Source organism: Fusarium solani (assembly GCF_023522795.1).
Source record: "Fusarium solani strain SB1 chromosome Unknown bctg00000000, whole genome shotgun sequence".
Classification (NCBI taxonomy): domain Eukaryota; kingdom Fungi; phylum Ascomycota; class Sordariomycetes; order Hypocreales; family Nectriaceae; genus Fusarium; species Fusarium solani.
This window is the reverse complement of record NW_027072157.1, coordinates 1,446,355-1,463,925: the sequence shown is the minus strand read 5'-3', so window position 1 is coordinate 1,463,925 and position 17,571 is coordinate 1,446,355. Positions and strand designations below refer to the sequence as shown.

Genomic DNA, 17,571 nt, shown 5'->3' with positions numbered 1-17,571 from the left:
TTACTCTCTTATAGTTAATTACTTATAAAGCTGTTATAATTACTTTTATAATTATCTTTTTTTTACTTTATTTTTAAAACCGCGATATTATAAAGATAAGGCTAGTTATTATTATAAGGGCTTAAAAAGATATTATTTTATTATTAAGTTAATCTCTTATCCTTTAGTATATTATATGCTTAGTCTTATACTTTAATTATATATTTTAATTCTCTTATAATAAAAATACTATCTTTTATACCCTTAATTTATAATTAATTTTATATATAATATCTCCTAAGTTATATAACTCCTTATATAAAGTAAGACTAGTTTTATATAACTTTTAAGTTATAAGAATTAAATTAATATATATTTTAATTTATTATTCAAATTATTATTAAAATTATAATTACTTATATAATTATATAAGCTAAGATATATATATTATATATTTAATTAAATAGATTTAATTAATTAAATATATAAACTTTTATTTACTACCAAGTCTAGCGCTAAGCCTTAGCGCTAATATCTTTTAAGTATTAATAAAACTCTAATATTAACTCTAGGAATTAATCTCTCTAAAACCTATAATATTAATAAGCTTTATTTCTTAATATAATTATATTTATAATTATATAGCTAAATCTTAGCAAATTATAAGACTTCTTTAACTTTTTTAATTAATACTATAAAAGATATTAATATTAATATTAAGAATTATAACTTATACCTTATATAAATATATCTTATTATTATTTTTTAAGTGATTAAAAAAATTAATTTCTTTATATATAAGATATTTATATTTTTTTCGCTTTTTTTAAGAGCCTTTAATAAAAAAACTTTTTTCTTAATAAAACTAAATTAATTATTATAATTTTATTAATATATTATAAATTAATTAACTAATTATAAATTAATTAATTAATTATAGTTATTATTAACTATATAAATAAATTATATTAATTTAAGCTTAATAAGACCTTAGGCTTTAAATATAATAAAGCTTTTATTATTAAAATTATAAAAATATGTATTTAAATATTTTAATTTTTATTTTAAGTAATATAAAATATTAAAATAATATATATTTTAATATATTATTTTATTACTTTATATTACCTAAAATAGGGATTAAAGTATCTTAATTAATATCTTAATAATTATAATAATAAAGACTCTATACCTAAAGCCTAAGGTCTTAATAAGCTTAAATTAATAAGGTTTATTTATATAATTATAAATAGCTTTAATAATATACTAGAATTAGCTCTATTTATAATAAATAGCTTATATCTTAATTAGCTAAAGTAATTAAAATCCCCTTTATATAATAGCTCCCCTCTAATATTAACCTTTTAATTATTTTTAGAATTCTTAATTACTTAAAGAGATTAAAATCTTAAAGAATTATATTTCTATTATCCTTATAAAAAGAAATTTAATTATAATTAATAATAATTATAATTAATTAATAATATATTAGTAAAAATATAATAATTTTTTATAAAGACCTTTAATTAATAACTTAAAGTAATATAATTAATAATTATTAATATATTTTCTTATATATTTATAATAACCTTATTAAAAAGATTTATATACTTTATATAGGCATAAAGAATACTTATAAGAAGCTATAAGAAATAATATTATATAAATTTATTTAAAGTATTATAATAAGTATATAACTTATTAAAAAAAAGGTTTAAGTTAAACTCGCGATATTTAGCTATAATTTTTTTTTAAGTCTCTTTTTATTTAATTATAATATAAATAATTAATTTAATTCTATTTAATAAGGCTTTTTTTATAAAAGGCCCTTAAAAAAAACTAAAGAAATATAAGTATTTTACTTAAAAAGAAATTAATTTTTTTAATAACTTAAAAGATAATAATAATATATACTTATATAAGGTATAACTTATCGTCTTTATTATTAATATTAATACCTTTTATAATATTAAATAAAAATATTAAAAAAGTCTTATAGCTAGCTAAGATCTAACTATATAGCTATAAGTATAATTATATTAAAAGAATAAAGGTTATTAATATTGTAGGTTTACTTAGAGGGATTAATTCTTAGAGTTAATATTAGAGTTTAAACCTAAAAGATATTAGCGCTAAACTTAGTAATAAATAAAGGTTTATAAGTTTAATTAATTAAATATATTTAATTAAATAAATAATATATATATTATAGCTTATATAAATATATAAATAATAGTAATATTAATAATAATTTTAATAATAATAGTTCTTATTTATAAACTTAATCTCTAAGTTATAATATTTATATTTTAATTAATTTATATTAAGTTTTTTTATAAAATATTTTTTATAAACATATATACTATTATATTATATTCCTAAGTTTATTTTTTCTTAAGTTATTATATAATTTTTTATTTTCTTAAGGGTTTTTTTAAGTTTATAAAATTATTCTATAATATATAAAATTATTCTTATAAGTAAAGAGATATTTTATATTTACCTTTACTTAATTTCTTTAATTATATTAATATAAGTTTAACATTTTATATCTAAGTTATTATTTTAAGAAGTATTTTATTATTAAAACACATATATTTAATTAATCCTTTAATTAAAATATAAATTAAACTAATATAATTATAAATACCTAAATATAAAATTAAATTACTTATTTAATATAATATTATATAATATTTCTTAATTTCTTTTTTAATAAAAACCTTAAAGTAATTTATCTTATAATTAATAATTTTATTATTATAATTAAAAGAGATTCTTTCTTAGTTGATAACTAAATATAATATCTTTTTATACTATTATAATATCTTAAGCTTATTTATTATTATTAAGTTAAAGTAGTTCTATTTAGCTTTATTATTTATTAAAGTATATAATAGTTTTCCTTTAATTTATACTTTGAATTCTAAGTATTATTACTTATATACTTTATTTATAAAATATAAAACTTTTTATAATAATGTATTTTTATATTTATTTAGTTATTAGCTTATATTAAATAAGATATTTAGTTTTTTAATATTATAATAATATAATTAAAATAATTAAATTTATATTTATTATTTATATATATTTTATAATATATATAATAAGTAAGTATTATAATTATATAAGTATTATAAAAATCTTACTCTTAGAAATAAAAATATTATAAATTATTTAATTAATTAAAACTATTTATTATATTTTTCCTTAAATATCTTAATTATTACTTATTAACTCCTTATATTATAATTAAGCTTATTATATATATTATAATACTAAGTATTAAGTTTAATTAACTTTCTTTAATTATTATTCCTTAATAATTTAGCTATTATTTATATATTTATATTTAATTAATTACTTATTTTTCTTTTTTTATTATTATTACTTTTCCTTTTTATAATTTAATTTTTTTTTACCCTGTAATACTAACTTAATATCTTATTTCCCTCTTAAAGGTTTCTAATCTTAGTTATTAATAAGATAACTTAATATATAATAGCCTTTATCCCTTTTATAAGAGACTATAGAGCCTCTAAGATTAACTCTAATAAGTTCCTTTAATATCTTTTCATTTACTTTTTAAGGTATTTAAACTAAGATTTAGCCTTAATTATAATCTTTAAGGTCCTTAAAGCCTAAGGGGTTAATAATATAATTACTCTTTTAATTAATATTTATATCTATAGCTAAATATTAAGGTTTAAGATTATAATTTCTAGGTTAAAAAAAATAATCTTAATTTTTTTTTAAGTCCCCTTAATATTTCTTTTTATTATAATAGCCTTATATATAATATAAAAGGCTAAAAAGAACTTAATTTTTAAGATATAAGTTATAAAGTATTTAATATTAAAGGATTAAAAAAAATAATAAAATAAAGTAATATATAAAATTAAATACATTATTTTATATAATATTTTTTAAATTTAATAAAATAATAGTTTTTATAATTATTAAAAATTAAGAGATAATAATAATTATTTAATTACTTAGCTATATATTAATTAAAATATTTTAATTATTTAAGATTAATCTTATTATTAATTTAATTATTTTAAATTATTATAATAATTTAATTACCTAAGAGATTATTTTTTTAATATTAAGTAATAAGATAATATTAACTTATATTAATATTAAATACTTAAATTACTTAGCTTTTTATATTAATTACTTAAATAATTATAATTTATTTTTAATTTTAAAGTTATATTAATTTTAGCTTTAAATACTTTTTTTACCTTATAATAATTATTTTATTTCTAATTATATTTATTATAAGTTAAAACTAATTATTATTTTATTACTTTATATTACCTAAAATAAGAATTAAAATATCTTAATTAATATCTTAGTAATTTAATAATAAAGGCTCTATACCTAAAGCCTAAGGTCTTAATAGGCTTAAATTAATAAGGTTTATCTATATAATTATTAATAGCTTTAATAATCTATTAAAATTAGCTCTATTTATAATAAATAGCTTATATCTTAATTAGCTAAAGTAATTAAAATCCCCTTTATATAATAGCTCCCCTCTAATATTAACCTTTTAATTATTTTTATAATTCTTAATTACTTAAAGAGATTAAAATCTTAAAGAATTATATTTCTATTATCCTTATAAAAAGAAATTTAATTATAATTAATAATAATTATAATTAATTAATAATATCTTAATAAAAATATAATAATTTTTTATAAAAACCTTTAATTAGTAAATTAAAGTAATATAACTATTACCTATTAATATACCTTTTTATATAATTAAGATAACTTTATTAAAAAGGTTTATAAGCTTTATAAGGGCATAAAAAGTACTTATAATAAACTATAAGAGATAATATTATATAGAGTTATTTAAATTATTATAATAGGCATATGGCTTATTAAATAAAAGGTTTAGGTTAAACTTGCGATCTTTAGCTATAACCTTTTTTATTTTTTATTTAGCCTTTTTTTACTTAGTTATAATATAAATAATTAATTTAATTTTATTAGAGAAAAGCTTTTTTTATTAAAGGCCCTTAAAAAGAAGCTAAAGAAATATAAGTATTTTACTTAGAAAGAAATTAATTTCCTTAATAGCTTAAAAGATAATAATAATATATACCTATATAAGGCATAGCTTATAATTCTTATTATTAATATTAATACTTTTTATAATACTAAATAAGAAGATTAAAGAAGTCTTATAGCTAGCTAAGATTTAGCTATATAGCTATAAGTATAATTATTATAATAAGCCTAGGTTAAGGTATTTATATAAGGGGATAAAAAGTAATAAATCTCTTATTATTAGGAAATAAAGGTTATTAGTATTATAAGTTTTAAAGGGATTAATTCTTAGAGTTAGCATTAGAGTTTAAACCTAAAAAGTATTAGTGCTAAGGCTTAGTGCTAGATTAAAACTTAGCGGTAAATAGAAGTCTATAGGTTTAATTAATTAAACTTATCTAGTTAAATATATAATATATATATCTTAGCTTATATAAATATATAAATAATAATAATTTTAATAGTAATTTTAATAATAAGTTAAAACTAATTATAAATAATAATTAAATCTTTATATTTAGCTTTTTAATACTTATATATATAAAAAAAATATATCTTAAGGTCTAAGTATTACTTAATAAAGTTATAAGCCTAATATATTATAATTAATAAGTAATTAATTAATTATTTCTTTTATATTATATAGCTATAAAGGAAATTATTATAAATCTAAATTAAAAATAAAATAAATAAAGATTTATTTTTTTAAATTTAATAATTAATATAATTTCTAAATAATATTATATTAAGATTAAATAGTATGCTATAAATAATATAAAGTATAATAATAAACCTTATAAATAGTTATAACTTATTAAATACTTACCTTAGGGTTATTTTATATAGCCTAAAGGGTAAGAAGTATTTTAGCCTTATTAAAGCTTATAATATATTAAGTATTTAAGAAATAATTAATTAAATTAAAAAGATATAAGTTAAGGGATTTTTATAATACTTATATAATTATAATACTTATATAGTTATAATACTTACTTATTATATATATTAATCATAATTATTATTTAAGTTATTTTATTATTCTTATTAATTTTTTTTAATTTTTCTTAATTAATTTATTTATTAGTCTTTAATTTTATATATTATTTAGATTTTTTTTTTAAATATTATAATAAAGCTTTAATAAATATTATATTATAATAATACTAATAGTTTTATATTTATAAAATATTAAATATCTTTTTATTTTATGTTATAAGTATGGTTTAGTCTTTAATTAATAAGGTCATATAATAAGAAAATATTTTTATTTCTTTCTTTCCTTAATATTCCTTATATTAATAATATTAATATAATATCTATAAGATATTTATATATTCTTTATATATTAAATATATCTATATATAAGTTAAATACTACTTCTAAGTACCTAGGGTTTTTAATTAATTTTTTATAATATACCTTAATATATATTTCTTATTAATTTAATATTTTAATATATTTTTATATTATTTTAATATACTTTTCTTATAAACTATTTTAATATTACTTATTATTTTTATTATATAGCTAAGAGTAATTTCTTTTATAGCTTTTTATTACTTTTTTATTATTTTTATTACTAAGCATATATTTTATATAATTCCCTTTATAATTTTCATTTCTTATATTTACAATTAACTTAGTTAATACTTATATTATTAACCTTAAGAATTTAATTTATTTATTATATATTATTATAATATTTTAATTTTTACCTTTTATACTTATTATTTTATTTATATAATTATTTTAAGTAATATTATAAGTAGATTTAATATATATATAATAAGGGGTTATTTTATTAATAATCCCTTCTCTAGACTTTTATAAGTAATAAGAGTTATAAGTTATTATTATATTTTACAACTTAATTCTTATAATTAAATCCTTTTATAATAACCTCTTAAAAAAGAAAAAAAATCTCTTTTAATAATTCTTAAACCAAGACTAATATCTTTATTTTTTTAAGTTATTTTTTAATATATCTTAATACTATTATAATTTATTATTATAAAGTAATTATTTCTTTCTTTACTTAGTTTAGCTCTAAGAGAGGTTTTTATTTATAAGCCTATAAGATATAATTAATATACTTTTAAAGGTTTTATTAATTTATAGTAATATTCTTTTATAAGGTTATTAATTATATAATTACTTTTTATTTATTTCTTTATTAAGTAAATAGCCTAATAAGGTATATTAATTTCTTATAGTTAAAGCCCTATTTTATTATATCCTTATTATGCTATTTTAAGGGTTCTTATAATATAAGTAGCTATCTATAAGTTATAGTCTTAATTAGTTATATTTTATTATTTCTTATCTTCTAGAAGTTATTATAAGTTTCTTAGCTTATAGTATCTTTCTTATATATCTTATTACTTCTTATAATATTTACTTACTTTATATTCTTTCTTATAATAATTATAATACTTAATATTATAAAGATCTTATTAAATAGCTCTTAGTTTTATAGGGCCTAGGTTTACATTATATAAGATATTTTTATATAATTATTTTTATATTTTATAATTATTTACTTATTAATAATATTAATTTAAGAAATAAAAATTAATATTTATTTCTCTTAGCTTATTTTATTTTAATATCTTTTCCTTATATCTTATATATTATTATTTATTAATTTTAATAATTATAATAATATTATTATTAAGGTTATTAAGTCTACTAGCTTTATAAAGTTTATCCTTAATTTTTAACTTTAAACCTTAATAAAAGTTTTTAATTAGTAATTTATTTTTAAATTTTATCTTAGAAATAAATTATTAGAAATAAGCTATATAAGTAATATATAACTTATTTTATATAAGTTTAAATAGCTATATAATAACTCTTTATTTTATATTAATAAGTTATTTAAGAAAAATATAAAATACTTTTTATAATAAATAATAAATAAAATAATATTTTTAATATTTTTATTAAAAGGTATTAACTTAAGGGGTTTAATAGCTTTTTTAATATTTTTATTAAGTATAGCTACCTAAGGTATTACTTCTTATAATAATTATTAATTAATTTAAGCTTAAAGCTAATTTATAAAAGCTTATAATTACTTTATCTTAATAAGTATTTTAATAATATTTATTAATATATTATAAGCTAAAAGCTAATTAATAAAAGTACTATTTAATATATTAATAATAATATAATAATAATTAAGATAATATAAATAATTTATTTAATAAGAGTTATTAATATATAATAAAAAAATATTTCTTAAGAGATAAATTAAGTATATTAATTTATATTAATAAAAAATAAAATTATATACTTTAAGCTAAGAAATATAAATTATATTTAATAATATACTTAAGGGTATTAAATATAACTAAGTTATATTAATAATTAAAGTAATATATATATAAAAAATATAATAAATATATTTTATATATATAAGGTTTACTTTAAGATTAAATCTCTAAATAATTAATTTAAGGTAAAACTATAAGGATTATACTTAAGTCTTATTAATCTTAAAGTTATAAGATTTAATAGTTTTTCCTTTAGTCTTACCTTAGTAATTATTTTATTAATCTTTCTTACTTATATCTTATTATAGCTATAATAACTAGCTAATTAGCTAAGCCTTAGGCCTAGGGTTATATACCCCTACCTTAATATAATATCTTATAGCTAAGAGCTTTTAAAGGACTTAGTAAGTTAAAGTCTTATATATAATAAAGACTTAATTTTTATTTATAATTTTACCTTAATTTAGCTATTAAGACTTAATATTTTATATTATAAAATAATAATTAATATAAAGCATAGCTTATACTTCTTATTATTAATATTAATACCTTTTATAATATTAAATAAAAAAATTAAAGAAATCTTATAATTAGCTAAGATCTAGCTATATAGCTATAAGTATAATATTAGGAAATAAAAGTTATTAGTATTATAGGTTTACTTAGAGAGATTAATTCTTAGAGCTAATATTAGAGTTTTATTAAACTTAAAAAGTATTAATATTATATTAAAACTTAGCGGTAAATAAATATCTATAAGTTTAATTAATTAAATTTATCTAATTAAATATACTATATATATATCTTAGCTTATATAAATATATAAATAATAATAATTTTAATAATAATTTCTTTTATTATATATTTTAATATTTATTATATAAAATAATACTCTTCTTATCTAGTAATATATATATATTAAAGAATATAAGATATATTAGCGGTAGAGATACTTTAAGAGTAATATACTTTCTAAGATATTTATAGTAATTTAATTATAAAGTGGCTGTACTAGGCCGAGTTTACTGCTGAGCCTGCCATTAATGACCTCCGGTTAGCACGGCAGTAAACATTAGCTCTAAGGGGACCTAGTACCGGTATATACGCACTAGAATGGAAGATGGCTTGCTGAGTGCCGCGGCTGCCAGAAATATAATAATACGGAGAGTCTAGAACACACAGAAAACGCCACGATATTCCCGCTTGACCCAGACCACTCAAAAGGAGCTCCATCCAGTGGTTCTCAGCTTCCTGGCCCATCTCGACAATATGCAAGGGTTGTCAGGCCACAAGTGTCAGCGCTCATCGATTGCTTAAGCAGAAATATAAAAGAGCCGGTGTAGTACAGAAGCGTCTTTTCATTCCCTCTTTCCTTTTCCCGCCAGAACCAACTGAACTTATTCACCTCTCAACCAGAAACCCCTTTCAAACCTTGATCGAAAATCTTCAAGATGCAAATTAAGAGTCTCCTCCTTGTGCCCCTCGTCGCCAGCGGCCTTGTTACTGCGACCCCCTCGCCCAGCAAGCCATATCGCTTTGAGGCACTTGCTTTGCGCTCTGCCACCGACATCCACTTTGCTGTCGTTCAGGCTGCCCACAGTAGCATCTTTTTGAAGCTTCCCCAGCAGAAAGCGACATGTGAGAAGAAGACAGATAACTCTGCTACTTTCTCGATCGTCAATGGCGAGCTGTTCCTTTACGGCAAAACACGACAGCAGATCTACGTTGACCGATCAGGAATGGGTATGTTATTCCCAAATTTCCATTCGCACCGAGCTTCACATTAACTTCTTTTAGGCCAGGGAAAGATTGGATATACCACTGGTACCCAGTCCGCTCCTCGCAATGCGGAACGCAAGGGTTGGGCCATCGACAAGGACGGCGATTTATCTTTCAAGGGCAAGAACTTGGTTGCATGCCCCCACAGTGTCGATGGAGCATGGAGTGTTTGGGTTTCAACTGGAATCAAAACACCTGGAGGCAACAAGGGCTGCTTGGAATTTCTGCCCAGAACAGCAGAGATCAAGAACCCCATTAGTTGCAAGTACACTCAGTAACTACTTGATGAGGAGCGACATAGCAGTTGGTCCCTTAAAGGGCTGTGTGCAATTGGGGTAGAGGGAGCCGCGAGTCTGAGCTTGCCGTTATTATAGAGAAAAGCCGATGCCGTCAGTGTTATGAAGCGTGCATAACACCGCCTCTTGTTGTCTTCGATACCTTTGTTACTTGACCTTCACCTAAGGATCCACCACAGGCTCCCTCCAGTGCTCGTCTTACGCCTCAATATTCTCTACTCGTCTGCGTAACACAATACTTTGCGTGAAGTTTTATTTAGGTGCCAGTTGGCATGGTAACAAACACTGCCTCTGGAAGTTGCTCCATTGTGAGTAAGGTCCAGCAATGCCACTTACCGAAGTCGCCAGCTAACTGAACAGACCAGGGCGTTTGTCTCAGCCAGGCGTCTCGTGGAGAGTGATTATGAAGGTTCAATGTTGTTTTTATTTGAAAGGCCACCATGTGCGGAACCCCAGCTCATAGAAGAATTGAATCAGTGGGTCAACACTGAACAATAAGAAGCATTATTTCCGCAAGCCATGTTTATGAGTGCATGTGAGCTATTCTATCGGGCTCCTATCTTGGACCCGGGCATGACAAGATGCATACCAACTAAAGTGTCACACGGGGCTATCATTGATATTTCAATAGAGGTATTGTTCTGTGGAATTTGAGAAACTAGTCAGGAAAACACGACGAAACAGTACTGATATTAGATGATGTTCATTTCTTCCAACAGCTTGGAAGAAGCTTCGAGTCTAAAAGATGGAAACGGAGCTCTCTTCAGACACAGCAAACTACTCGGAGAAAAAGCATGGCCACACCCCCATTTGTAGGTTGTTCTAGATCCTTACGCAAAGTCACTAAGCTGACTCACCACACTTGACCATTAGCATGGACCTTGGGCACAACACAAAGTGGCATTGCGGCTCCAGGCTAGAGCACCAAGGCATTGGACCATCCACAACTCATGTTTCGAAGCATAAGAACTAACTTGGTATATGCCTCCGGCTTTGGTTCCATGAATTCTCAGGCAATCATCGAGTTTTGGAGCCCTGTCGTAAACGTCTACGCCATTGCAAGACTAATACAAAAAAAGGTAGATTTTGAATTGGAAGGCATTCAAACCGCTCTCTCTGTTTTCTCTTAACTCTCTGCATTTATGAACTTGAACCGCAAGAGAGCTCGTCGCCTGTTTGCTAACATCCCCACCTCTTTCATTTGGAGTGCCCTCCACGGCGGAGAAAACAGCAACTTTGAAGTACTAGCCACAAAAGATACTGTCCAATACTGGAACTTGTCTATGGCTTAGAAGATAATATGTGCCATGGACTGGTGGATGAGGCATATGTACTTAGATGAAAGTATACGGCTGTGGAAATTGGTTGGTTGGGATGCATTAGCTGTGTTAAGCAACGCACACAATAGGATATCTAAGTCTTATGTTATCAATGGTCACCAATCTTGCCAGCTTCTGTAAACAGCTGGGTTGATATTGCTTAATAGCTGTAAATCAAATGAAGAAGTCTTGGTCGGTGGCAGCTGGTCTTTGCAATTATTATACGTTTGGAAAAGGTTTAAGAGAGGAGGCGAGCTGCATAATAATAGCAACGCAACAATACTAAACACAAAGCGTCACATTCTTATATACCATGTCTTTTAAATTTGCCTTGCATTCATCGCTTGTAAACTCTCACGTGCATTTAAACCTGTGGCAGGCTGAACTGCTTCTACCCCTGAGCCCTAATGGAAGTAAGCAATAGCCAACCATGTCGAACCTGTTCTCCCTGCGTCACGATCAACCCGTACAGATAATTGGGCAAATTCAATCACCGCTATTTCTCTTGCTATTTCTCCAACGCCCCCCGATGGTCTCCAACAGCCAGAAGGCGATGTAAAGCAGCCCATAAGGTAGAGTTTCGTCTGGAAACTACAACTTAAACCCAAAGGTCTATGTAAGCACCGCCAAGCCGGCCGAGGGGTTTCCCGCTCGAGCCCAACCCTATAGGCATCAGCGGGTATTCAGCCTATGAACATTCAGTTTACCTAGCCAATTCTGTACATATGGAACCGAGACATTCTCTCCTTTCAAGGTCCGGCGCCATCGACTATTAACTATGCATGAGAACTGTTATTCCATCTCGTTGCCAAGCAGCAGCTACGATGCTGCCATTTCCTAGCTATTTAATTCATCCCAGTGATGTGATTTGGCATTGGAACAAAGTTGATTCCGAAGGGTAAGCGAGTCAACGTTGAACAGCCAGTGAGTCTGAGGTCAACTGTCATCGAGCCAACGCAACAATGAGTCTACACATCCCAACTATCTTCGGCCAAGCACGAGACAATGCCGACAACGGGCAGATATCAAGAGCTTATCTGGACAACAAAAGATACCTGCCATCATCTCGAAACAATTCGAGCTCCTCTGATTAAAAGGTGGCGGGATTCCATCTCTGGAATGGTGAGGTGACGGAAAACACGTAGGAAAAATACCACGGTGTCAATATATGTGAAATTGTGAACCACAACCAGAACGTAACGCTATCGCGAAAGAGGAGAGGGGACAGTCTGACAAAACGAAAAGCGAAGAATTGCCGAAGGACGTGCCGAGGATGATCGCCCTGGCGCTGAGGGTGGGGACACATGGAGATAGGACTTTCAACCAGGTGCCAAGCGAAATGTCATGCGCGATTGACGGTTGCACAGCATAGTCAGAGATCACGTTGATAAGTATCTTGCTGCGAGAAAGAAAGCTGGAGGAATTGTCCGGGGCATAGAGACCAACCATTATTGTGCGCCCTCCTTTCCCAAGCCTTGGCTGACTGGCTGATGCTGGACGCCCGCCTTCTCGGTTAGAGGCCAATGATAAGGGTGACGACGCGTCGTGCGAAAACGATAGCGCCTTGCTAGCCCAACCTTGCTCTTGTTGGTGTCAGAGGGATCCCTTGTTTCCAAGGAGTCGACCAAGGAGCCAACGCAGGTTAATCTTTGGCGTGAGTCAGCCATTGTGCTCCCAGATGAGTTAAGGGGGGCTGCCGAATCATTTCGCCTGCGGGGTAGGCATATGGGGCCTCTATTGGCTGGGAGTCCGACATTGGCTCGCTCTCCTTTTCACATTCTCTCCTTTTCCATCATCGCGTCAGCGTTGACCATCTTATCGCCTATCGAACCCCCAGGACAAGCTATGACTCGAATGGGCTCCTCCTAGACAAGCTCGAGGCGTTTAGTTTGAGGACGGAGCTTGACGGGATTGACACGCTGACGCCGCCAATGCACCACCGATGCACCATTCCGTAGGGGGGAATGAGCTACCAGCATTGCCTGCTTAGCCCCGGCTTCTGACCATGTTCCCCGGATCCCTGCGAACAGGTCTGGCTATCAAGATTCTACCAACTCTTGCGGGGGTGAGGAGGCGACCAGGACAGTCCGTGAGGGTTGAGCGACAGCTGGCTCAGGAGGTTTAATCTAGTAGAGTTTACGCAGATATAACACAGATAAAGTTGGGAGAAACTCTGATGCTTGATCCCTCCCCCTCCTCATATTCACCAAAAACCTTAAGGCTTGGGCGATGCGACATGCTCCCGTCGACACTTGTCATTTCACGCCGCTAGCAAAAGACGGTTTGCCTCGTCTCCAACAATTAGGTTCAAGACTCTAGGATAGCGGGCCTTAAAGGGCAAAGCCTGCTTGACTATTGCAGGCCACAATGACCCTTCCCCGAATCCCGAGACCTCCAGCTCCACAAGCCCCCGTGGGGAAAGGCCCAAGCTCCAGGGTCAGCTTGTTGCCCCCATCTCCGCTTCTCGGACCCAAACTTCTCCTCGACAACCAACTGCCAACCCAGCGAGCGGGTTTGGGTCTTGATAATCGACGTCTGCGACCCCGTCAATAGGTACGCACGGCTCTCATATCATTTTCCACCCAAACCAGTTGCCTGAAACACGCACGCTTGGCCATGGCCCCTTCTGGCGACGCAAAGAAGGCTGCCGGCACAGATGTGGGGGACATCATGGGCCAAGAGAATGTCGCCCCCAAGAGCCAGCCAGCCCGCCAACCCAGCAAACAGCAAGTACGCCATCGCGCTTCTGTCGCCTGTGCCTCATGTCGTGACCGAAGAATCCGATGCGTAGTCCCCAAGGACCAAACCACGTGCACAGCATGTCAGAAGACTGGCGCCGAATGCATCATCAAGAACGATGACGAGAGGAGACGGTACGGACCAAGGTTCACTGCGGGAGGCCCTTTGCTGACAATATCCCCCCTAGGCCTATTTCCAAGGCATACATGTCCTCTCTATCAGACCGGATCTCCATGCTAGAGGGCATGCTGCTGGAAAAGGGGGTTGTGCCGCCTCCTGCGTCTCATCCCCCCAAATCAAGGCACGAGCCTTCAGGTGGGCAACCAGAAGACACTGTCCCGGCGGCGAGCAACCAAAGCTCGCTACCAAAGCCAGAGAGGGCGTCACCAGGGCACAGCATTCCTTCACCATCAGACTCCCGCAATGAAGACTACATGGCTGCTGGAAGTGACCACGATGACGGAAATCTATCGACTATCATCAAAGAGGAGTCACCGATACGGATTCTGGACCCGCAGCAGGAGGACATCATTCACCGTCTGCTCTCCACCAAGGGGAACCTCTCTTTTGACCAAATTTCTGGAGGACTACGCTTCTTTGGTCCCACCGCCAACAGCCACGTGTATGCTGGGTCCTCAGATCATTACGATACTCGTGAGCCTCCAGAGCAGGTCCGACAAGCAGAATGCATCATCCGATCTCTGGATCCTGAAACTCATGATTACCTCGTCGATCATTTCTTCCAATACTATAATTCAGCGATCCAGGTCATCGACCGAGAAGCCTTCGAGGCTGACCGCCAGTCTCCGTATCCCAAGTTCTACTCTCACTTCCTTCATGTTACCATTCTGGCGATGGGTTACCGATCAGCCGATATGGACCGAGAAGACATGCGCAGGATTACTTTGAGACGAAGAGAGAGCACCCTTCACCGGGAGGCAAAGGCAATGCTTGACAGTGAGTTGGAGCGGCCTGGAGGCATCCCCAGTGTTCAAGCACTTTTGCTTCTTGGCGACCTAGAGTGTGGTGTTGGCAGGGATAACACCGGCTGGATGTATTCAGGTAAGAAATCAACAGGGAAGAGAATTTCGATGAGTATATGCTCATTTCGCTTTCAGGAATGGCAAACCGCCTTGCGTTTGATATTGGCCTACATCTCGACTGCACAAGCAAGATGTCTGAGCAGGATACCAAGATTCGGAACATGGCTATGCAAGCCTGCGTTATCTATGACAGATACTGGGGTCTCTTTCTTGGGAGGCCTTTGGCCATCAAGAGCCAAGACGTTGATCTCTTGTCCAACCGCTTTTCTCAGCTTATATCCATCGGCCTCGATCCGCCTAAGCAAGACATGACCTCGGAGATCTACGAGCAACTGATCGAGTTGATGGAGCTAGCAGGACGGATCGTCGAGATAAGAGACCTGACAGGCTCGAGCCGAGGCTCAAGTGCAGGCGAGGCGGAGGAGAATCGATACCTGCAAGTCGTCAATCTTGATAGACAACTCCAAAACTGGTACCGAAGACTTCCGGAACGCCTTTCTTGGAAACCAAGCAACCTCAAAACAGCGCCTTACAGCTTCTTCCTCCTTCACCAACAGTACCATGTTACTATGATTCTCCTTCATCAACCATGGGCCAAGTACGGCTCCATCACCGGGGATGGTGCTAGCACGGGATCCCATTCAAGTCCAAAGAGTGACCACACGGCCAGCACTGACGATTTTGGGCATCAGCTGGGGTCTATAGTTGCTGATGCTCCCTTGGGTATCGGTTGCACTCAGAGGCTCGGCAACGAGAGTCGTACCTCGTTGTCTCGCAGCATCTGTACCCAGCAGGCAATCCGTGTGGCCCGCATCTTCTGGCAGCACCGCCAGAGGTTCGATGGGCGCAAGATCTTCGTGACAGGGATGCAGCATGCCGGAGCCGCAGCCATTGCGTTGATTGCAGCCCTCACCTACCAGCGGAATGAGCCGGACCGCCGGACATACGTAGGCTATCTAGAGATTCTATCCGATGCAGTTGGCGACATGAGTTACGCATACCATCCGGCCAGCAGGATGGACAATCTTCTCAAAGCCGTGCTTGATCAGATCAGAAACAGCATGGCCGAGTCAGCTCAATCTCCCAAGGACAGTACAAGCTATAAAAGCGCCAGCAGTGTTGCTGATAGTGGCACAAGTGGCTTCTCTATTCCGAGCGACTTGCCCTCCTCTACGATTCCGTTGAGGCGGGAAGCTGCAGACCCCGAGCTTGGCAAACCAGTCAAAAAGAGGCGGCCAACAAATAGTAGGGAATCTTCAGAGTATGCTCCTCCGCGGCCACCATACTCCGCCGTTTCAACTCAGCCACCACCCAACGCCGACAAGGTGCAGAGTTTCTCCTATGGTCCCACTCAGCAGCACCAACCGCAGTTCGACTCACTACTATTCTCCATGGGCATGAACGATCCTTCTGGGCAGTTGGATCTGGGCTTTGTCGGTGGCGCTGCAATCGACATGGATCCCAATGGTGATGCCTCGGGTGGCTTGTTGGGAAGACCGGAAGCCATGGATCTTGGCATCCCTTCCTCGAATAGCTGGAACTTGAGCACGATGCAACATGCTCAAGGTTTGGTTTCCTACGATACTCCAATCGACTGGACTTCAGGAACAGCAGGGCTCAGTGCCAGTTCAGTGTTGAATCAAAGCGCAGCCCTCTCAAGTGGCATCATGTCGGGGGCTCCCGCATTTGGCTCAATTAAAGATGAAGGTAGATCAGCCAGTGACAGGAAAGGCGTGGATGCAATGGGAATGAAAATGTCCACCATAGATACCAGTTGGATGGGTGGTGGTGATATGAGTTCAGCAAGCCCTGCAGGTTTGGGCAATTTGGTCCAGAATGCAAACAAGACATCGCAAGGTGATGATGGAAGCCAAAGGAACCACTCTTTGGACTTTTTCAGCTTTTCATAGATTGTTGTCAGTGGGAGGCTTGGTGTGGGAATACCCTCATGTCGATCGGAGTTTAGGGGTGGATTGTTCAGGTGTAACAAAGTGAGCGGGTTTGAACTTGGAATTATGTTTGCTACGAGATCACATGCGAAATATCAGTAAGAATCAGATGGCCTGCAAACAAT

The 17,571-nt window shown here is 30.9% G+C and overlaps 2 protein-coding genes across 2 annotated transcripts; both read left to right on the top strand.

Annotated features, from left to right (window-relative positions):
• Positions 1-9,772: 9,772 nt before the first annotated feature.
• MRS44_000468 (uncharacterized protein) lies at positions 9,773-10,378 on the top strand (the record flags this gene model as incomplete). Its single annotated transcript, XM_046282172.2, has 2 exons — positions 9,773-10,064; positions 10,119-10,378. The coding sequence occupies 2 exons, from the start codon at positions 9,773-9,775 to the stop codon at positions 10,376-10,378; spliced, it is 552 nt and encodes a 183-aa protein (XP_046129402.1).
• Positions 10,379-14,331: 3,953 nt separating this feature from the next.
• Positions 14,332-17,407, top strand: MRS44_000467 (uncharacterized protein; the record flags this gene model as incomplete). Its single annotated transcript, XM_046276839.2, has 3 exons — positions 14,332-14,588; positions 14,642-15,516; positions 15,573-17,407. 3 exons carry the CDS (start codon positions 14,332-14,334, stop codon positions 17,405-17,407), a joined length of 2,967 nt encoding a protein of 988 aa, XP_046129403.1.
• Positions 17,408-17,571: the final 164 nt, after the last annotated feature.